The 22,874-nt window shown below is 48.0% G+C and overlaps 1 protein-coding gene across 9 annotated transcripts in view; it reads right to left on the reverse strand.

Moving 5' to 3' along the window:
- Positions 1–466: 466 nt before the first annotated feature.
- WASHC1 (WASH complex subunit 1) overlaps positions 467–22,874 on the reverse strand; it is a 43,224-nt gene continuing 20,816 nt past the window's right edge. For all 9 annotated transcript variants that reach the window (XM_068402235.1, XM_068402232.1, XM_068402240.1 and 6 more), the window contains 9 exons: positions 12,112–12,223; positions 11,257–11,403; positions 6,110–6,246; positions 5,124–5,259; positions 3,740–3,944; positions 3,091–3,255; positions 2,572–2,730; positions 1,839–1,907; positions 467–1,240 (listed from right to left, as the gene is read on the reverse strand). In XM_068402235.1, the coding sequence (XP_068258336.1) occupies positions 1,089–1,240; positions 1,839–1,907; positions 2,572–2,730; positions 3,091–3,255; positions 3,740–3,944; positions 5,124–5,259; positions 6,110–6,246; positions 11,257–11,403; positions 12,112–12,223 (1,282 nt within the window). In that variant the 3' untranslated portion in view covers positions 467–1,088. The remainder of the gene's footprint in view (positions 1,241–1,838; positions 1,908–2,571; positions 2,731–3,090; positions 3,256–3,739; positions 3,945–5,123; positions 5,260–6,109; positions 6,247–11,256; positions 11,404–12,111; positions 12,224–22,874) is intronic.

A 22,874-nucleotide genomic window follows, 5' to 3' on the forward strand; every position in this document is an offset into this window, starting at 1 on the left:
GAGGACAGCGATAGCTATGTAATCCCACAGCCATCCACAAGTCTCTTCCCAGGAGCTTCTTTTGCCTCTTTGCCAGTTTCAGCAGCTGGATGCTATCTCTTAAGGCTCTTCACAATGAAGAAAGTACTTATAATTAGACACAGAGCTGGTACCAACTTCCTATATGTTAATTAGCCCCCCAGGGAAAGAAACAGCTGCTTCTGAGAAACTTCCATGGTGAGTCTCCTGCCCCTTTCAGGGGGTACAAACCCCACCATCTGGCACATGCTCTGCCTTAACCCCAGTGAAAGCAGCAGCAAGAGTGGTGTGCACCTGCTTGTAACAGCTGGTGCCCTCCAGCCCTGTGGCTGGTGGTGCAGGGCTGTAAGGCTAGCCCCCACCCGAAATGAGAGCGGACAGCTGAGCTTTCCCTTAACACCCTAATTGTGCACGCTTCCTGCTTTTACCAAAGCAAAGGCTGCAAGGACCAGCTTCCTTCAACTTTATTGAAATTTTTCAGACAGTAACAGGCAAAGAATTACCATAAGCCATGTAGAGAAAGAAACCATCGAGTGCAGAGGCACCAGGAATTAGACCCCTATGAGGGGGACACACACACTCATTCTCTCTTCTAGCAACAACCAAGCCAACAGGAGCTTCAGCAAGCAAGCAGCAAGGAGACAAATGAGGCAAGGGCTGTTTGCCTGGAAGAGATGCTTTTGCAGTCATCACCAGTCACATTAGGAAAGACTGAGGGCCCTTTAAATCAGGAGCAATGCTAGTTCTGATCCTCTGAGCACAGGCTGCCCCACAGCCCACCAGCTAAGGCAGGATTTATTGCACCAGTGTGAGTAGCAGCAGCATTCGAGCTGGAATGTAGTATTTGAGGGGGAGAAGAGCAGACAGCAGAAGAAAAACCCTTGTTGATAACTACAACCTCAGCAGCGGTTAGCTCCTGTGGTTCCTGCTCTTCAAAAAGAAATGACACAGTTCCCCCTGCCATGCTAGTGCCCACCCTCCAAGAGGTACTTCCTTCCACAGGCTCGTGTCTCTCAAAGGTGCTTAGTTCAAGAGTCCTGGGATTCACACTGATGCTCAACTGACTCCATCTATGACTCCCAGTCATCCTCATCCTCCTCACCCACGGGCTGCTGTGGGGGTGGGAGGGGTGGTATTGAGTCTGACATACGAGCAAAGGCACCAGCAGGACTTCCAGGAGCATCGGGATTGCCGGAGGCTCCCGGCCCTTTCCCTGAAATACCTGTGAGGGAAGGAAAAGCATCAGTGAGTGACACCTGGGGACTAGAGAACATAGGCTCAGCAAAGAGGAGGGGGGGAAAACCACACCTTGTACTGCTGTTCCCAGCACCCAGGTGGCCCAGGCAAGCAGAACAGCCAACACAGTTCAGCACCATCACAGCCCTGTGCAAGGGCTCATTTAACTAAAGCTCCACCTGAGCAAGTCCATGCCCTCCTCCGCCCTGTGCCAGGCACTGAGGGGTGACACTGGCCCTAAATGCCCTGGGTACCTGACAAGGCCTCAGGGCAGCTCAGGTGCCTCCACAGGCGAGGGGCCCAGCGGCCCCAGCACTGAATTAAGAGACATCTCTGTCCCTTCCTCGCAGGTAGCTTTCAGAGTCTGTCATCTGCCTTGGGGACACAGCCTCCTGCCGTGCCACCAGCAGGACTTGAGGTGGAGATTCTCCTGCTCACCCTCTGTAAAGACACTCCCAGCCCTGTTCGCCAGGGAAAGTGTCTCTGTTCCTCTTTCTGGGGCTGTGGCTGACACAACTGAGGTGCCAGAAAGGGTTCTCCCTCTTTCGTAGGGGGGAGGAGCAGCCCACCCCGCAGGACAGTACCTTTGCGCCTCAGCACCAGTTTGTTGAAGAGGTCTGACATCAAATCTCCACCTTGTCCTGTAGCTCTCACTGAAACAGAGCAAAACCCCCCTAGTCAGACAGGAAGCATCAGTCTGAACCTAGCACTAAGATGAAAGCATTCTCCTGCAATACTGCCTTCAGATTACAGAAAAAAAAACCAACCCAAACCTCTAACTTTGTATCACACCCCTAATCTCTCCCACTGTAGTCCAGTTTAAGGTCAGGAAAACGCCAGGCACCACAGGGTAATGGCATCTTCTGGGGACATACAAGAGTGGTATTCCTGGAGGGGCAAGAGGGACTGGGCATTTGCAGTCTCATTCTGCCAAACCAGCTCCATCAACACCCTCCCCAGCTACCAAAACTCACATGCTCAAACCGGCTTGGCCCTGCCCCTCTTGGCCTCAGGGTTTCCTTTGTGTCTCTGCCCCCATGCAGCAGACATGAAACTTCTACATATGCCCCAAGACAGAGTGGGTCTCCATCAAGACCACAAATGCCCTTCTGGCAGATGGAGTTTAGCAAGTTCACAGAGCTTTGGCTGAATGGGAAACACCTCAGACCTACACCAGCCTGTGAGGAGAGACAACAGCTTTCCGCTCTGTACATTCATTCATTGTGCTCCAGGCTTGTCTGTCTCCCCCAAGACCTACATCTTCCCAGCCTGGGGCTGAAAGCAAGGAAGATCAGTTCTACCAAAGAGCTTCAGCACCTTGTTCTTGTTCCTTCTGCTTCTTCTTCTCCAGCTTCCTCTCCTTGACGCTGCGGAGGTTGGCCTTCCCAATGCCACCGGCCTGGCGGATGGACTCCAGGAGACTGGCACGCCCAGTGGAGGGGTTCACCACCTCCTTCGGGGCTCCCTGGACTGAAGCTGCAGGGACAGGAAGGACAGGCAGCAGCCGTGGGTCAGTGCACCAGCTACAGGCCCAGCCAAAACCCCATGGAATGCGCTTATCTGAGACCCTGCCAGCTTCTGCCCGGGGCTGTGAGCCAGGCCCAGACATCTCTCCATGATGGACTTATGCTCAGCCCAGCCAGCAGCAGCCCCATCAAGCTGGAACTGAAAGCTTGCAGCTGCCAGGCAGGTGGGAGCAGCTTCCCCTCCCACTGCAGCCTCCCTCCTCTGCCAGAAGGCTGGGAAGCCACAGGGAACCAACCAAGGAGATGGGCTGAAGCCAAGGAGTCAGAGTTAGATTCTGCTGGTGAAGCTGTGGAGATGCCCAGCCCTTACCTGCAGGCACTGCACTGCTGCTCTCCTCGCTCGCTGTCCAGGCTGGCTCAGTGGGGGCTGTGGGCTGGGGCAGGGGGGGCGGAGGAGGCACAGTAGTTGGCATAACAGGAGGCGGTGGGGGAGGTGGTGGTGGAGGCGGCGGCAATAGCTCAGCATCTTGAAGGTCTGAAAGATGAAAGAAGTTGCATCTGAGGAGTCCCAGAGGACAGCACACTGAGAGCTTCAGCTCAGAGCTTCGCATGCCTCAGCAGCAACAGATCAGAGTCCTCAGCACGCACTGTGCAGCAAAGCACTCCCACCCTGTGCAGCATCTCTTAACAGTAGGGTTTGAAATTCGCCTACTCTGCCCTCCCCAGCTGCATGCCACGGGGCCTGCCCAGGTCACCTAAGGGCATCCCACCAGGCTGCCATGAGGCCAGTCCCTCCACACCATGATCCCTCCTCCCTAGGAATGCAGGGGTGGAGGGAGGCGAGGGGTCCAGAGCCTGGCCAGCACTTGAGCAGGTTGCAGCTTTGACTTAGGCCCAAGCACGAGCCAGAGGTATCTCCACCAGAAATCTCCATCAAGGGACTTTCTGCCTTGTCTCCATCTTCTAGCAACTCCTGCCTTCCTCCTTCACAGGGCCCTGGGGTGAGGGACTGGAAATACCTGGTTGCAAAGGCTCCACCGACTCAGTGTTGAAAGTGGGCAGCTCTGGAATAGCGCTGCTAGGGGCGGACGGTGCGATGCCGGGGCCCAGATCAGCACTGTACATGAGATCTGCAGCAATGCCAGGCAGGTCTGGTAGGTAGGAGGGCACATCGATCTCGGGGACCTGGCCCAGATCTGGCACATAGAAGTAATTTTCAGCTACCTAAAAGAAAGAAACCCAAAATAAAAAGATAAGGCAGTGACTACACACTTGCTTTCCCTTGCAGCAAACAGGGGCACTGCAGGGAAGAGCCTGGGTGGCAGTCAGGGCTGGGCTCATGTGCCTTGGTACAGTGGCCGCTCACCAGCTACCCCTACAACTCTGTGCTCTTGTCCTGTGGCAGCTCCCCGTGCTCAGAGGCTACCTCCTGCAGACCAGGCTCGGAAAAGGCAGGCTGCAGGAGGAGGAAGAGGTGCAGGACCTTCCTAGTTTCTTACAAGCGGACTCTCTCCTCCTCTGAAGGTTTCGCGCACCAGCTTTTGCAGCCTACGTAAGCCAGTCCCTTCTCCTCCAGAAGAGAATGGTGCCTGAACTGTTTCTGAGATTAAGATGCAGGAGAAGCACAACCAAGTAGTTACAGAGGTTTGGTTTTGTGTTTAACACACAGGCAAAACAGTACCGAAGGTGTGCTGTGAATACAGGGTTTTCTTTACTATCTACACTGCTATCTCCTCCAGTCCAACATGATGAGCAAATGGCTCCCAGGCTCCTTTCCCCAGCCCCCAACCACACATTCAACCACACACCAGCAAAGCTCCAGGTATAGCCACTACAAGGTGTTGGGTACGAGATCAGTCACGTGTTGGGGCAGCTGGGTTGGTGCATTGCCTGCCCCACATCCCACACCAAGCACAAACCCTTTGCTCAGGCTGGCTGGCCCTTCTGTTTGCACTAGCAGACGCCTCTTCCCAGGAGGAATGATGGCGATCAGACCTCCTCCCAGGCACCTTCTAGCAGTGGCACCTCACCCTCAGACTCCTCATGAGGCTCAGGCGTTAGCACAAGGGGGATGATCAAGTGATGGAGCCTCCAAACTCCTCTACAGCCCTGAGGTCGAGCAGCAAGGTGAATCGATATCACATGACTCTTCTCACATCACCCAAAGGCTTGAGCAGAGAGAAAGGCCTGCCAAGTTTGAGGGTTTTGTCTCACCCATCAAGCTCACACCAGTACTTCAAACACAAAAACGGGCAAGGTCCTTCTGATAAGTGAGATGTTCTGCAGCCCCATGAGGGGCCGTTCTCCTACCTGCTCTCCACCCTACAGAAGCCCTCTCCTCTCAGAGAGCTGAGCACAATTCTCTGAAGGGGAAGCAGCTGCATCCCCACAACTGCATCTCACCTGTCGGTCTAGCTGTCCCCTTTTGGTGATGGAGAGAGGAGCATCAAAGAGCTTCTCTTCTGTCTCTGTTTCCAGAGCCACATGGGTCTTGGTCACTGCTCCAGCCAGAGGATCCAGGAAAACATACTTCTTGTACCTAAGGGTAGAGGACAAGTATTTCCGTGATGCTGCCTCAAGAGCCAAGGCCAGAAGAAACAGCGTATCCAAGAAGGCCTTGGAGGTGGAGACCTCCTGACTCACTCATGAAGGTGGAACATGTTGGGCCTTCCAGTTTCCTTCTTTTAGCCCCATTTTCCTGCCTCACCCCTCCACAACCAGGAGGTGATCAGCTCCTCACCCTGCCAGCACAGCCTCCACATTCCTCCTAAAGCAAAGCCCCGCTGCACTGCCATCATTATCAAGCTCTCCCCTTCCCATCACCTGGCCGAAACCATCCTACAACAGGACACCAGTCTCTCCTGGTGACTCATCACTCAAGGTACAGGAGGAAAGACAAAGAGTGGAAATAATCCATGACTCAGGAGAAGAAAGAGGAGGTCCATCAGCTGAAAGCTAAAGAATGGCTTAAAGAAGTTCTTCAATATGAGCAGAAGAAGGAACCATGAGGCAAAGACCCATGGGAAAGGGAACTGCAGTGAGGGAGGCAGTGAAGACATTAAAGCAGTGAGAGCAGTGAAGTGCTGCTGTGAGGAATCATCAGGAGCAGGAGTGGTACTTAGGTGGGCACATGGGGCAGAGAAGGGCAGTGCAAAACTGGGTTGAAAGCAGGTGCAGACAAAACAACTCCTTCCACTCAAGGGCAAGACTGGGGAAGAAAGGGTTGCTAGCTGGAAGCCAGCGGAGAGCTACCAAACCCTGTCCTATCAGGAACCTGATATGTAAGACCCCCAGGAAAGCAAGGAGTTACTGCTGCCCCCAGGGAAGTGAAAGCTCCTCTGAGGACAAGCAGGAGCAGGGAAGCAGCATGGTGCTGCTCCAGTTCTCACAAGTTCTCGGTGGTATTGAAGAGCAGCAGGGAGCTGAGGGAGCTGATGTTCCTGGGGAGGCTGCCAAGGCCTTCTTCTGCATCATCCTCCTGGTGAATTTTGGTCCTTACACACACAGGGAAGTACTTGAGCTTCTCCTGCAAGAAGACAGATAACAGGTGGTAAGACACTAAAACCACAGCTGCTGAGATAGCTCTCCCCAGCCACCACAGCCCACACCGCTGGATCCACTGCATGGTCTGTGAACTCTACTGCTCCCTCTCCACCTCCCTTTGAGCAAGGAAGCACATGGACAACATTGCAACCCCACACTCATGACAAATCTCAGCAGTTCAGACTCATGGCATGTGCTTTTGGTGCCACGGATAGGTCATATTGAACAAGTGTTGCTGTGGCAAGGATCCACCAAAATAAAACAACCACTCAGACTCTATAGCCAGAGGCAGGGATCAAGCATCGCAGTCTAAAAGGCATTTGTTAGTGTCTCCCAACTACTAGACATTTTCATGCAGGCAGAGTCCCCCAAACATCTCTATTACCCCCCTCTGTGCTGCCTTCAACTGATGTTTTAAGAGATGTAATCCCACCGGTGGGGTATGCAGGGAAGGCAAAGATAAAAAAGGTCAGGAAAAAACAGAGTGCCTGCCCTAGGCAGGAGATCAGGCAGAAGAGAGTGCGCAGGGTGGAACGTGTGCCAGATGGTTTTGCAAAGCCTGAAGGATTTGCAGGAGTTTTCAACTCTAATGAACTGAAATCTCCTCTCTCTCGGTTCTAAAACTTCATGCATAATATATAGAGCTCCCTTTAGAAAAGGACTTATTACATCTGAACTGCTTGACTTTTATAGAGCGCAGGAATTGCCATCCCAGATCAGACCAGTGTTTCAGCTAGCGTGACAGTGCCCACTGCCGCACGCTCTGGGGGATGAAGTTCAGTGATCACAGCATTCTCCTGCAAAGGTGGAAAAGCATCAGTTCCTGAACTCAGAGACAGCCCGGGATGGACAAATCTCCACCCTAAACCCCTCTCCACACCTTTCCTCAGCCCCTTCACAGCTCCTGTTCTTCCTTCACGAACTAGGACAAACAGCAGCCTGGCAGCTGCAAGGTGGTAAGTCTTCATACCAGAAGAAACCAGAGCACTAACCTGGACAGTTTGTCAGGTTCAATAATCGGCCACACTCTTGAGGTTTTCTTCTGTCACCAGAAGACAACCAAACAGGCCACTTCAAATACTGTCCACAGCTTCCTACTGCCTCACTACTTCCAGCATCCCTGCTCTATCCCATTCTCTGAGTCCTTCTTCCCTCTTTGTACTTGTAGGGGGGGGATGGAGACCATCGTTGGTTCAGTTTTAAGACCACATCTCAGCCACATAAGCAGTTCCTGCTGATAGAAATTGCAGTCCTGAATTTGGTACCCAGAAATCTTGGGAAATGGCTTAGTCACAGCTCAGTTAATCCACTAAGAGTCTGTATGATGCTCTGAGTCTACAAAATGCTGTAAGAAAAGTCCTGGGAGGTTTTGATTTAAATGTTCCCCCCCCAAACCCCCCCCAATAACACGTTCCAACTTGTGAAAAATACACTGAAATAAACATCTTGAATTTTTACAGCAGCAAGTAGGCAAAAATATATAAATTGTTATTTAGAAGCAGAGATCCAGAAATAAAGGTTCTTTTGATCATTAATATTCATTTCCCAATGTTTAATTTTTTAAGCATGAGGGAGTACTGACGTTTTTGCAAGAACTGTTCACACACACTTAGCCCTCAAGTCATATATATATTTTTTTAATTCTCTCTTTGTAGATTTCAATTAGCACTGGAAGACTCTGCGTCACTTTAAGGGCGGAGTGAGAAACCAACCATTACCTACATTTACTTTTAAGTCTCATCTAAGGCAGTTATAAAAGCACTAAGCTTGGGTATTACTCTGAAACATGAGGCTCTATATAATCCTTTCAATTTAAATGCCACCAAAGTACTAGTCTTATTCAAGAACCCAGATCTGTTTTGAAATTTAGAACAGCTACCTACTCTCAATAATACCCTGCAACTGTGAATTCCACAAGTTAACATGCCATTTAAAAATGAGTTTTTTTATAGGGACATTAAGGCCTTAAGCTGAAGGTTCAGCAACCTCGACCAACTGAAGTCATGGGGGATGCCTAAATGATCAAACACCTCAACATGGGGTTTGGCACCTGGCAGGATCACACCCCTAACGACACTGCATTTCCAGGCATTTTTCTCCCTAACAGCTTACGTTAAAAATATATAGTCACCCTGGTTCCTAAGTTTAATTAAGCACACTCTCTTACAAAGAGAATTAGGTTGATACACCAGAAATCTCATTCCCCCCATGTCAATGGCATGCTGAGGCTAGCTGGAAATGCACTTGAAGATGAGCAAGTACCAAAAACCCAGTTCAGCCTCCTCATGCCCATGGTGGAGGCAGAATTCACAAGGATGTGCCAAGTTACTGACATTTTTGAAGACCTGTGAGGTTACTCCAGCAGTGGACTGTAACTTTTGCTTGGACCTTTTTCCAAGCCCAGGCAGACCATGTCTCCCACCTCGTTTTTCAGCCTCCTGAGGGGAACTTGCAGCACCCGGACACAGGTCCCACTGCAAAGGCTGTGCCCAGCGCCTGAGAAGCCCCCAGGGCTGCAGCCAACTCCATGTTCAACCTTGCCTAGCTGCTACCACAGCAACGTGCAAAGCAAGCGGCTTTCCAGGCTTACAACAAGGACCTCATTTCTGGCATTCTTATCCATCAGTGCTTACCTTACCAACCTAAACAGTGTCCTCTCAACAGCTGAGTTTTCACTCGTGTGGGGTGTGGAGTGGGAAAGGAAAATTTCCCAGGAGGGAAGCCTTAAATAAAACTGCAGAACCACACACATTTCCAGCTCAGCTGCTTTTCCCCCAGAGCATGAATCCTAAGTGCTGAGCACAGGCTGCCACCACTTACCCTCAAACTGGCATGAGCAGAACTTGCTTTCCTGATGGGGTGCGTGTGTACATGTGCAAGTGAAGTTAGCAAAGGCCACTGCAACTGCTCCCAGCAAAGAGGCCCTCATTAGAAGTGAAAACAGGCAGCGAGCCTCTGCTGAAAGCCCTGAATAATTGAGGATGGCATAAACGCAGACATTAGGCTTCCCTCTGTCACATTTCATCACTACAAGGCACATCAGGCTCCGTGCTCAGCTATGGCCAAGAAGGGCCTGTCCCCCTGGAATGTGGTCAGAGCTCGGCCACACCGACCCCCACTCAGCACACCGGACCCCAATCGTTCACCAGCAGACAGCCTGTCGCCAGCACAGCAGCGTCCCCTCGCCCCACAGAAGAGCTGCAGGAGCTAGGGTGTGGGTGAGCTTGGTGAAAGTAACAAGACTGCTGCATGAGGTAGGGTCTGCAAAGTTAGAGAAAGATCAACAACCCCAAGGGAGGATCAAAAGATGGGTCACAGGGGGGAAGGAACAAACACAACCGTCCCCCGGGGCCTGCAACGAAGTCCCTGTGGTGATGGCAGCCTTGGTCACAAAGGGCAGAACATGGCCATGGTACAAAGACCGCCTGGGACAGGGAAGAGGTGGCATCGCAGGCAGATGGCTGGGGCAGTGGGGAAGGGCATGCAGAGCCTACTGGAGCCAGCGGGCCAGTCGGATGGGCACACTATTTGCTCTTTGCGGGACACTGCTTTTTACCAGCTGATGCTTTTCTCAATCCCCTCTCTATGAGAGGGGCTGTACATTGGCACCAGCCCTTCAGGGTGGGAGAGCATCTCCCCTGTCCACTCCCCTGTCCAACACCTCTGCACCTCCCACATGCTCTGAGGGGATGGGGGCACCAGCCAGACAGCACAACTGTAACCAGCCTCCCCTGGCCGGACCCAGCAGGTCCCACGCAGCTCTGCCCTGCGCTACTGCCACGGCTCGAAGGAAGCACGAACCCTGCTTGAGTTTGCCAGCTGTCCGTTCGGCCAGCAACCCTGCTTCCCTGGCCTGGCTGAAATATTCATAACTACCTCACCGTGTGAGGTGTCAGCTCCATTAAAACTCAGGGAAGTTTAGCATGATAAATTTTTCAGTGGCAGCTTTATTTTTGGGCCAAGGTACACAAGGATGAGGAAGGAAGTCTCTTTAGGAGTGGAAAGCAGAGAAGTTGTCAGGCTGATCCCTAACCTGCCAGGAAGAGCACATCTGCTACTCCTGGCACAGCGCATACACAGCAACTTTTAAACTTTTAAGCACAGCAACTCTTCCTTCTCTCCTTCCAACCTGGGGATTTGACCCAAATTGTTGGAGAATCCTTTGGTAGCATTTCCTGCCAAACCCACCACTTCTCAGACCTCCCTAAGAAGCCCCTCTCTGCCACTCAATCCACAGACTAAAAGGGAACTCAATACTTCAGGACCTCCTTCAACACCACCAGCTGCAGACATCTGTACTATAGGCACACCTGGAAGCCCCAACCGTGCTGGGTACTGAGAGATTCAGCCCCTCTGAAGGGCTTGCAACCTACAATAGCTGAACACAAGGCAAAGGAGAAGCAAAGCACAAACAAAAGATGTAAAGAAGCAAAATGATCTTCCCCCACAAGATGTAAAACTTAGCTGGGAACCAGGGAGGGACAATACCCAAGTGTGAGGTTTTCCTGGGACAGAAAAATGCTCTAATGACCCCTTTTTCTCCTGACACGCTCGCAACCACTTTTACCTTTCCGTTCTCACATCGCTTATATTAGAGCCTTTAGAAACTATTTTCAAACAATTATGACCCTGATCCCAGCCACCTTGCTATGCACAGCCGAAGCCTTAAGCCCAGCCAGCAGCACGCACCAGCACTGCTGCAGGAAATGGTGGTGTTTCAGGAAATGGAGCTGCTCTGGACAGCTGGCAGCCAACAGCCACCCAGGGCACTCAACCACCCAGCCAAGATCTTGTACTGACACAGCCTTCTCAAATTGGCAGCTCTGCAAGCTTCCCAGCCTGACCTCATACATCCCCACCAACAGGCCAAGCTGAAAAGATGTTCTGCTCCCAGCCTATATCCTAAAGCCCTGGTCTACTTCATCAAAGAGACTAACAGCCTCCTAGCTTCTCTTTGCTTGTTCATCTCAAGGTCTGTTCTCCTCCCCCTTACCTGCAGAGCTTTCTCATCCAGCATTCGGTGTTTGCTCTGAATCTTGTGTCTTGGCCATTTCTGTTTAGCTGTGTCTTCTGCACCAGCAAAAATTGAACTGTACTCCTGCAGCCGTTCAGGGGCTGGATACTTGGCACTGGAAAATACCTGGGGAGAAACAAGGAAGGACTGAAAAATCCCAATAACTAGGCAATCCGACAATACAGAAACACATGGAGTGGAGTAAGCACAAAATCTGTGCTGCCAGTGGGAATGGACAGCCTTGGAGTCAACAGGCTACTAAGGGCTATCTGCACAGACCCAAACATGCATGGGCTGTCACTTACTGAAACTAGAAGTGCCAGAGGTTCTCTCTCTGTGTAAATACTAGGAGATCATTGGCAAAAAGACTTCCACTGGCAGGAAGGGAGTTGAAAATACTGTATAAAATGGAGCAAGAATGGGGAAAGGATTTTTACCAGTTTTATACAGCTCTATGGGATTAAGATGCACTGAGGGAAGGCTCTCTAACAGCAGCTTTCATTCAAATAGCCAAAGTGTCTATGAGCCTGAAGTGTGAAGGTGTTAGGCTTAGCTCAGCACATGCTTTTTCTCTTTCTGAGGAAGCAGCTGGGGCAGCAGCCTATATAGGCCTCATAAGGCCTGGAGCTGTGTGGCTCATGGATCTAAAAATCAACTGGCTGAGTCAGGAATGGGATTCTAATCATAACTCTGCTCAGCAGCAAGGCATGCAGAGGTGAGCGGGCAGCAGCTGCAGCAGCCAAACACCTGTTCTTCTCCAGAGCTTAGACCAGCAGTAAAGAGAGAAGGTGGAAGGAAGAAGGGAGGCCATGCAGGTTTCACTGAAGTCACTACCTTAATAGCCTTCTTGCTGCCCTTTATCTTCTCAATCTTCACCTGGGCAAGTGTGACTCTCTCACCAATTGCCTGAAGCTGTGCCCGGCTGGCCTCCACCCGCTGAGAGATCCTAGGAGGCAAGCACCTTCCTTAAGATGAAGAATCCAGAGCTAGAGATTTTTTGGCAACAGCCAGTGCCCAGACCCTCAGGGAAGGATGTGAATCTCAGTGGACTGGCTTGTTTCATAGAGCAAAATAGTGCTGGTTGAGATATGCTTGTCTCGGTCCTATTGAGAGCTTTATGTACTCGGATACAAAGGTAGGTCTAGTCCGTGACTCACAGCACGACGTTCCGGTGGCTGTTTGAGGCACAGCACAGAAAGATGGAGAACTGCAGCTCTTTTGCAACACGAGGGTGCCACAAGGCCTATGCCTCTCTGCAGGTACTGCTGACAAGAAAGCCATAGCCAGTTACCAACTGCCAATGTATTTTTAATAAAAATTACTTGTTAAAAATGAAAGGCAACACATGCCAATGAGCAGAGTTCAGGACTCAAGGCTTATGCTGTCCTCTACTACACCAGCAGTTTGTTGCACGACTTCTTCCATGATGCTTCGTAGCTTTGTGATTTGGTTTCCACATCAGTTAAACAACATTAGGTCCTCATTTGGAGCAACAAAGCATGCTAACTTGCAAAATTTTTGCACAACTAGATCATCATCAAAATGCTTTGGGACTGAGGTGAAAAGCACTCTGTGGCAGCAGGGGAATAGCGCTCACTGGTTAAGTACCTCTGCGTTCACCATGTGGACATATTCCTTTCTCACAAAGCTTACAGCAGACACCTTGCAGCCAGGGGCACGACTGAAACTGCCAGCATGTCGTGCACAGTTGCTACCATGCTGCAGGAACTGTCACACAGGTTCAACCAGAGGCTAGGAGGGACATCGGGACCAGGCATCAGCTACAGGTAACTACGGAGTCACCTTCTCAGAAAAGACCTTCTTTCCCCATGCATAACTAGCAGGTTCTCCCTAGCTTCAAGCTCAAAAGATGAACATTGTTCTGAATCTTGTCCCCTCTAATGAAGCCTGCAAAGAATATTTTTATGGCTACACAACCCATTAGGAGAGATAGCACTCCACTTCAGCAATGTTTTGTAGCAATGAGTTCCACTGGATCATTTTGTGCCTGTAAAAATCAATCTCAAGTATTGTCTTTAAATTTCACCAAAAGTCCTTTTTTGCTTCTGAGTAGAGAGCACCCATGCTTTTTTTCCCACTCTGTCCGTATAATTCCTTTTAGTAAAAAATTGGATATCACCAGTGATCCATGATTCCCATTTTCAAGCTGTACCAAACCCACTTTTTCAAGTATTTTCCACTCTGTGCAGTGCATTCCCTATTACGGTACAGAAATGGACTCCACTAAAGCCCCCCCCACTGTAGGTAGTGAAAAAACAACAAGTACAAGCAGCCTATTCACCTTCTGTCATTCTGAAAGAACCCCATTTCTTTCTCTAAACAGCTTTAAGTGTTTCTGTTTGTTTATAGCCATGCTCTCCTCTTCCTGGAGGCATGAAAATCCTTCCTTATGCATATGGCAGGAGAACACACAGCCTGTTTCTACTTTATTCTTTTTGGAGTGGGAGATGAGCAAAACCAAACCTCATGAGATTCTCCCTCTCAGAATTATTCTCCATTTCCCCATCCTTTTATTTTAAACACAGCCTAACAGCTTGTCTTTTGTACCAACGCTAACTACAAATTTGTTCATGATTTCCTTCCCACACCCTCCCTCTGTCTCAGTGGAGCAAGTCCACATCACTTATATGCTTGTAAGTTCTCAGCGTAGTTTCTGTTGTTCCTTTCAGTGTGCATTTCCTAGCACCTGTCTGCAGCAAATTTCATGTGTCACAGGGCCATACCATTGCCTTGTTTTCTTAAAAGTGTGAGATGGCTCTGAAGGACCTAAGTCTTCCCTGACTGCTCTCCCCAGCAAATTTTCCCACCTCACAGTTCACCTCTTTTCTAGATGTTTCAGAATTGTATTGATTGACACTATTTCCAGCACTGCTCCTGGGGGCACCTGACTATTTTTACATCCTTCAAAGCTGAGAAGATTGGTCATTTATTTCTGCTTTGCTGCTCTCCCTCAAATCAATGGTGCAATTTTCCCTCTCACGTGTGAGTAGACCCCTCTTCTAGAAGAACTCAACAAAGCCTTCCCAAAGCTCCACATAAAAGCAAGGTATCAACTGCCTTTTAGCCAGTACCCTGCTGACTCCCAAACACAGTTCTCAGTGGCTGACACGGCACACGTTTCTCCCCCAGAAGGAAGTGTTAAGCGAATAGTTATGCAAGCTTAGGTCTGGAAACCAGTAACCGTTCTCCTCCCTTCCACTCCATGAATGTGAGTGGGTCAAGTGAGGCAGTCAAACGCTTCCCTCGCTCCCTTTCCTGCCCCACGTTATCCCCAGTGCTTCACCAGGTATCAGCCTCTTCCTCTCCCTTCCCACGCTCATTCTTTCACTAGCTGTGACGAAGGAAAAGGAGTTTTTGAGGAATCCCAATTATCCTTACCTTTCATCCTTAACTACTTCCACATTTAACATTCATCCTCTGAGACATCCAGTTTAGGAGAGAAATGGTGCCACGATTCCCTTTACACCCCCACCAAACACAGGTGGGGTATTGGCTATTACAAATTGCTTCTTGGTGCTAGAGTACTAACACCTCCCATAGTGCATGGACAGCATCAGGGGAAGAACAGAAAGCAAAGCACCTCTCATCCCACAGCAGTGCATACATTTTCTCATTTAAGGTTTGATGGAACCTCTCTTAAAAAGGAACCGTCCCTAAAAACAGAACATGACCGGCAACTACTATGCCCTAGCTGCAACAGTAATGGTGCATCCAGAAGGGAAAGAGGGAAAACAACTATAGCTTCATTCATCCCTACTGCCCACCAAATATAACCGAGTGTGATTACATTCACCCATAAAAGGACAGTATCAGGCAGATGGCCCGCTCCCAGCACAAGCTGGGGACGTTGTCCAGTGCCAGCTCAGCTGTTTCAAACCATGATGACTCTTCTCTGAAGCACCCTGTACTTTCTCCTGTGATCTCCCACTCTAGGATTTGACAGGCAAATCCCACTAACCTTAGGAGATCTGCCAAAAACCTCCTGAGGTGGAACAGATGCAGGCCCACAACACAGAAGGAATACACACCAGTCTACAGAATTAATTTATTTGTTGCTGAGCAAGATAACAATGAAAAAATTATTAAACCCCCTCAATCCAACTAATCCAGATTCCATCACATGTACAGGCTCCTAAAAGTGCATGACTGTTATGCATGTACAGTTCAAGATACAGTTGCATGTGTCAGTTGAAAGAGACAATATACCATATTGATACTGAAAAATACATGGGAAAAAAAACCCCTCATGTTCAAGTGTCCCCCAGTAACTTTAGTATTTCTGCTGCTGTGGAAACTGAGCTTACTCCAAGGAGTCAAGCTGGTGTTTGTAAAGAAAGGAAAAAGGAAGGGATGGAGAGGGCTGTTGCCAAGGTTTTCAGGGGCAAAGTGTTTGAAGCAAAGTGGCATTCAGAGCTCAACCTCCATTTAAGGAGGAGTGTGTTACTGAGTAGCCTTTGTTTGAAAGGCAATTGCAATCAGGGCAGGAAGGGTAAGTGTTAATAAAATGGTCCATTACTGCCCCTCAGGACCCTGGCTCAGACAGCCAAAAACACCATCACCATCTGAACCTACCCCCCACCTATCCTATTAGTCGTTGCTGTGTTATTTTGCTCTGGGTGCTCTTTTCTGCTTGAGAAACCCCCTTTAGTTAGACTCAATGTGACTTTGGAGTTGCAAAGGAGCAGGAGGCATACAGCTACAGCCCCTCCCTTTGGGCAGGATGCATGCTGCAGGATGAGCAAAAATGGGGCCTGCAGAAGGAAGGAGAATATATCACCTGCCTTCAAACCCCGGGCACTGAGCCAAACCAACCTTCCCCTCCCAACGCTTTTCTTTGGGGAAGTAATACATGTGGCAGATTAAATCTATCTAGTGGATTATCTCTTAACCCATACAGACTTATTTTTGATCTAAGCAGATATTAAAACCAATCTTTCAGCTGCTTTGATTCAAGCTTTCACATTGTCTTGTCCCTCTGAAACCTTTTTGCAGTCAAGTCCCCTGCGCCTCAACCCCAACTTAGATCTCATTTCTCCTTTCTCCTAAAGCCCTCATCCTGCTGCCTTGAGGTCCTCTCCATTTTAGAGGCAACTCCAACACCCACAGCAGGTCCCTGGAATACTTCCTCCCACCTCACTGCCTCCCTCGCTGGCCCCGTATCCTCTGTCCCATCTGCAGCCACGGAGCAGATCACTTACCATTATTTCCTTTTAACGTCTCTGATAAATCTCACATTCAGGCGGCTACTGAAAGACCTCCTCTGCTGTGTCTGTTTCTGCTCATGGGGGAAAAATTACTCTTCTCTTACTCCCACAGGAAAAAGATCTGAGGCATTAGGAATCTGGCATCCAGGACACTGGACACTGCCTGTCAGTTGTCAGCACTGGCAATAATACTATATTTCTGTGAGGGTCTCCAAGCACTCCACAGTGCCAAAAAAGAATTGTGATTTTTGTCATCTATATTTGCTAGGGATCAGACAGCATCAGAAAGAAGTTTAAAATCAGAGCAGGTTTAAAGACAGGCTGACAGATTCCCAGAAAGGTGGCTGAGCAAGACCGCATTCAGCTGGAAGGAATCACAGCAGCAGGAGACCCTTTGCTGTCTATGTTTAGCGTACACATCACCCTAAAGCGACGGGGATGACAAAACTTGGGAATTGGGAGAAAGAAGAGGCAAGCTCCACACCAAGGTGAACAAGAAAGGCGAGGCAGCAAAGGCTGGGAGCAAACCTCTCTAGAATACCAAAGAACTTCAATTTCATGTCTGAAGTACAAAAGTAAGCGATCAACCAAGGAGAAAGAACATTACAGAGCAGAATGAGAAATGAAGTTGCACAGGAGGATAAGGCAGACGAAGTATTAAATTACTTTTTTCTTAAACGAGGACTGTACACATCTCAGCAAGTCAGGCTTCTGGTCTCCTACCAGCCCAAGCTCCAGCCCTGAGAGATAGCAGGGGGATGCTCAGCATTGCTGTTCTAAACTTCAGGGTACATACAGTATATTTGTTCTATAAAACCTTGGCTTTTTGCCTAAAAGTCAAGCTGCCTTTTTTTTTTTTTTTTTTTCCTCAACAAAGTGTGCTTTTATTAAATTCCTCCCTTATTGCAGGAGGCGTGAATTAGAAGGGACAGAGTTTATGGTTCTTGTATTTTATTACAAGTTCAGACTCTCCAAGTGGCTAGTGCTGGAGCAAGGTGACAAGGGAAGATAACAGTGCTGGCTGCCATTCATTCTTCCACAGCACCACTGCCAAAACCAGCATGATACCACTACTGATGAATGAGATACCGCTAAACCTCCAGGACAAGTTTCAGTGGGTTTCCAAAAGTGAGAGAACCGCTGGTGAGGTGAGGAAAGACTACCTCCCAAGGGACAGGAGACATCATCCCACGACGAAAGCAGCAGCAGAAGGTGGTGCTGAGGAAGCTAAACGTCTACCTTTCTTCTCAGGCTACCAAGCCCCTTCCTCACCCACTTCCTTCCTGGGACCCAGAGGCACGTCACTGCTCTCTTCTACTTGTATGCTGCAGAGAAGAAGAAAATCTCAAGCTTTTTCCCTTTGTCCAAGAATCTTCTTGAAAAAAGGCCATGGGCTTTTATGGCTCCTCAGGTTGCTGAAGTAATGGGGAAACATCAATGCATCGCCCCCAGTACCCATGACTCAGGGCTTTGATGCACAACCCACTAGACTGAAGCAGGCCTAGAGAGCTAGGCATATCTAAGTGTGTTCTGGCTGGCTAACAAAGGATAATGTTTTATGAGGCATTAGAGTGTGCTTTACAAAGAGCCTTACCGCATATGGTCCTACACACTGTGGTGGGCCAGCTCAGAGTTCATGCAGCAATGACCGGCAGAGTCAGAAAAGGACTGTGAGAAGTCCGAGTCCCACTCTCCCCACCCCCATGCAGCGCCTCTGCCCCAGCACCTGGTAATATCGCAGGATCGAGATGGAGAGTAAAGGAAAGGCTGCTAAGATGTTTATGGTTTACAGCGATCCAGGGAAGCATTCAAAGCCAGTTCACAAAGCCAATTCGCCTCAAAAGACTGAAAGGCAAAAAGCAAAGATGCGTGCTTTTATAAAAAGCCAAATACCTTCAACCACTCAAAGATCAACTTGTTTACTTTCTCCTCTTCTCTCTCCATATTTAAGCAGTTTTTAAAGTCTTACTTCATGTCTGTAAGTGTAATCAGAAACCGTCATCATACACCATCTCTGACAGAAAGAAATCCCAAGTGAGATAGTGTAATCAACGTTCCTTCCTCCATTAAAGGTTTGGGTATTATACTAATTAATGTTTATCACACTTTGATTGCTCCTTGAGCCTGATTTGCAGGTGTTTCAGCATTCACATATTGCCCCACTCTTGTGATGCCAAACAGCTTTGTAGATTGGAGGGTGATCAAGGTTGCCAGGTTATCCTCAGCAGGATCTGGCACACATCACTCTCCACAGGCCATGTTCTCACACAAAAATAATTTCATTTTGATTCTTAATCTCTCATTTCACAAGGTGCTCCTGCTACTGTGAATTACGTTTATCTAAATCCGTAAACTTACAATTTTGACCTATCATCACAGCACCCTCCTCCCTCTTCCCATGCAGCTTGTTCTCCTCCCTAGAAAACCAGCTTTTCTTTTCTTCTTTTCCTTTTTTTTTTTTTAAAAAAAAAAGTCACAAACAAGTCCTTCTTTAACCTTCCATCCTTTTTACTTGCCTCCCACCACTGACTGAGAGTGGACACGTTTTCCTTTTTTTGGAAGGAATGTATACTAAGTAGAAAGTCTGTGTTAGCAAATAAATTACACAATTAGATCTTCTATTTAAACTATTCAGGCTGCTTTGGTCAAACTACTTCTTCATTAATAGTGTTAAGATATATAAACACAACAGGTTCTACCATCACGGTGACAACTTTTGCGAAGGATGCTCTAAAAGAAGTAATGGGAAAAAAACTGGTTCTTCTACCAGTGTAGCTGGAGTTCCATAGGTGACCTTTTGAGCTCCTCCACTGGCAGTGTGGAGGCAGATACTGAACACCATCATGGAACTGCTTCCCAGAGCAGCAGCCACAGGAATAGTCTTGAGATATTAGGCAGCAGATGCTGTAAGTACAGAATCATAGAATAGTTTGGGTTGGAAGGGACCTTTTTAAAGGTCATCTAGTCCAACGCCCCTGCAATGAGTAGGGACATCTTCAACCAGATCAGGTTGCTCAGAGCCCTGTCCAACCTGATCTTGAATGTTTCCAGGGATGGGGCATCCTAACATCTCTCTGGGCAACCTGCTCCAGTGTTTCACCACCCTCATCGTAAAAAATTTCTTCCTTTTGAAAGGAAGGCTAATCCTGTTTGGACAGAATTTTACGAGACTGTCAGAAGCAAATTTTGTTTTGATGTTGCTTGAAGTTATGGATCTTACTTGGCAGATAGCTTGAGAAGGTGTGTTTTGGCACCTTGTAACCTTTAACCAACTGTGTACACAAACATTAGGTTTCTCTTTCTCCCATCACAGCTCCTATCTTAGAATAGTCAAAGATCCCACTCTCTGCCCCCATTGAACAGAAAATGTGTATCACCACACAGAGTCACAGGAAACGTAAACAGTGGAGAAATGACCAGGTGATCCTGTGGTGAACCATATCTGGGTGTAGGGAGAGCTAATGCCTTTAAAAAGGTCTCAGATTCCTCTGGATCACAGAGAAAGAAACTCATTCCCAGCCTTCATTTGGGCACCGTGTCTGATTCTACACAAACGACACTTCTGTTATACAACTCACTCTTAATCAACATTATGCTCTACATTTCCTATCAGCAGTAGTCACAGGAGACAGATCAGCCTGGATTTAAATGTCTGATCTGTGCCTTCTCCAAGGTGGGGTTGCAAGAGAAATCATAAGCCACCAGCCAAAACTGATGTTTCTTCTGAGCTTCACCTGAAGGTAGCAACAGCAGACTAGCACTCACAAGTCCACAGCAGCCTCCCCAGCCCTTTTAGCCTGTGCCTCACTTGAGCCAAGGATGCCTCGCTACATCGCCACGATAATGTGCGAAGGAAGAATGACGTTTGGAGAGCCTTCGTCCCCACTGGCAAGGCAGTCCACATCTACTCAATGCTGCAGAACAAGAGGACAGCCTGGTTTATAGCAGAAGATCAGGAAGTTCCTCTTTATTCCGAGCTTTCTCCCATACCTTCCAAGTGGTTGTAAATCAGTTTTCTTCACCAAGGTAAGTAGCACCCAGTTGTGCAGCATGATAAGAAGTAATTTAGTGAACATCCCTAAAGGTTCCACTGCTGGGCTAGCCCTAATGTAAGGCTGAACGTACCAGGCGAGCTGAGCTCCTGCTCATTCATTGGGATGGAGGCTTTTTATACCAACATGGCACATAGCACAAATGTTGCTCCTAGTCGGTTTTTCTCCAGTACCAAAACAAGCTATTGTCACCAAGAATAAGAATGCTGATCAAAACATACCAGCCTCCAGAGTGGAAAATGATTCCTTGTGATAGAAGTTCAAACTCTAATCATTCTCTGAGAAAAGCATTGCTTTTCTTTGCATTTGCCCAACCACATAAGCCACACTTCCTCAGAAACAGTTATCAGCCCTTTGCTAGTTACAAAACCTCATTGCTGACTACGTCTTTTCCCTTTCTCACCAATGCTTCCAATTTGAACTTCTTAACAGATCTTTCTCTTTCAAAACTGGTCACCTTCTCTTAAAGGAAAGATTTCTTTCTGTGTTTTTTTGCAAATGGAGCTTTTTATTTCACAATATTTGCTCTTTAGAAACAAAGATTGGTTTAGTGCTACTTCTTCATTTTCCTACAATCAATTGCAGTCACACTCAAATCTCAAAAGGCACCTTCTACAATATGCCCATCAACAAGCTAATTTGAGCATAAGTGCTTCTTCAACAAATCAGAGTAACTCTCTATGACACGCTATCCATCTAACACCTTTCCTGAGTGATTACAGCACTTTCGTACTTTCTTGAGGGATTTCTAGTTACTTTTCCCCAAAAAGCTTTGGGCCCCAAGCAGAGGTTTTTCTAACAGCATCAAAGAGCAGATGCCTCTCTGCTTGGACTGACAGCTGCTCTGTCATTTCAATGAAACAGTCTGTGGCACATCAGTGATCAGACATCACCTTTAGAGCAGTTCTAGACACATGATTTCATTTTCCTCACTGTCCTTTTAAAACTCATCTTCCCCCTGTGGTGACTCGCAAACAGTCATTAAGAACAGAAATACTAGCTTCACAATAATACCAGCACAAATTTGTACAGTATACTTTTCAAACCTCCTTCCCTACCCCAAAACTGCAGGACCGTAAATTCGTAAATTTTAATAGCCCAACCACTCGCCCTGTGACATAATCACACAATAAATGTTCTCACAGACCAATGCCTTTAGCAGCAGCTAATCCCCTCATCCCAGCTAAAACTAAGCATGTAGCGTAATGAAGGGCATGACTTTGGCTGTGGGGTTGTTTGGGTTTTTCTTCCCCTCTAAATCGCCCATGTACTAGAAAGAACAAAGAAAACCCTGCCTGGTGCTCAATAACCCAACAGGAGTTGGGAGCTTCTCACCCTCCCTCCCTCAAAAAAGTCACACAAAGTCTGAATTTGTTCTGGAATCAATAAAATCCAGGATGCCACTTTCAGAAGTATTGTTGTTGAAGCAAAACCAAAGAAACCCAGTCATTGGGCCAGAGTGACAGAGAGAGCTGAACTGTGGAGACCATGAACTTTCTCGTTTCTTGGTGCTGAGATACTGGAACGACTGGCATGTTACATATATTTAACAGATAATCAGAAAGGCTTTTCCTGCCGCACTACCACAGAGCAGAACTGCAACAGCTTTACCTCCTCTTCTAAAAGGAATGTCCTGTTACGCCTCTTAAGCCCCTCAAGCATGTCTTCTTATTCAGCTTTCATGGTAGGTCTAAAACAAAAGTCCTAGAAGTAAAATAAAACCAGGTATTTGCATTTTAAAATTTATATTAATCCAGAATAAGGATCATATTCCTGGATAAATTAAGAATGGAATCCAACTCAGAAGATACTAAATTACCCACCTGGGGTTTCTCTTTAATACACTTCACAACCCAAATCCTTCATCCCTGGCTCCAAAAATAATTTTTATCCTCTCCTCTCCCTAATAGCACAGCATGGTGGATTCCCTCAATAAAATGATTGTCTGGAAGATTTAGATGGAAGAAAAACAGGAACTCCTTCATTAGTGTCTGCAAATGGATCTGCTGTCTCCAAAAGCGCTGCTCTGTCTTAGCTGTCAGTTGTATTTACACCCAAAGTCTAACCTACCCCATTTGGAAAAGCCCAGTGACAGCACCACAGCCCGTCAGAAAGAAGGACCATGGAAAGAGAATTTAATCCGCCAGTCAAGTGTGAAGAACAGACCTTTGGCACTTGTGTTTCCTCCCACAACTCTCCCCTCAGTGTGCACACTCCCACTTATATAGGAGGGAGCCTGTAAGACACACTTCAAGCCACTCAGTGTTATTTTCCAGACAGTTTTCTCTACACTAGACCCCTGATGGAAGTCAAGCCTATA

This window comes from Nyctibius grandis, chromosome 5 (genome assembly GCF_013368605.1).
Source record: "Nyctibius grandis isolate bNycGra1 chromosome 5, bNycGra1.pri, whole genome shotgun sequence".
NCBI lineage: Eukaryota > Metazoa > Chordata > Aves > Nyctibiiformes > Nyctibiidae > Nyctibius > Nyctibius grandis.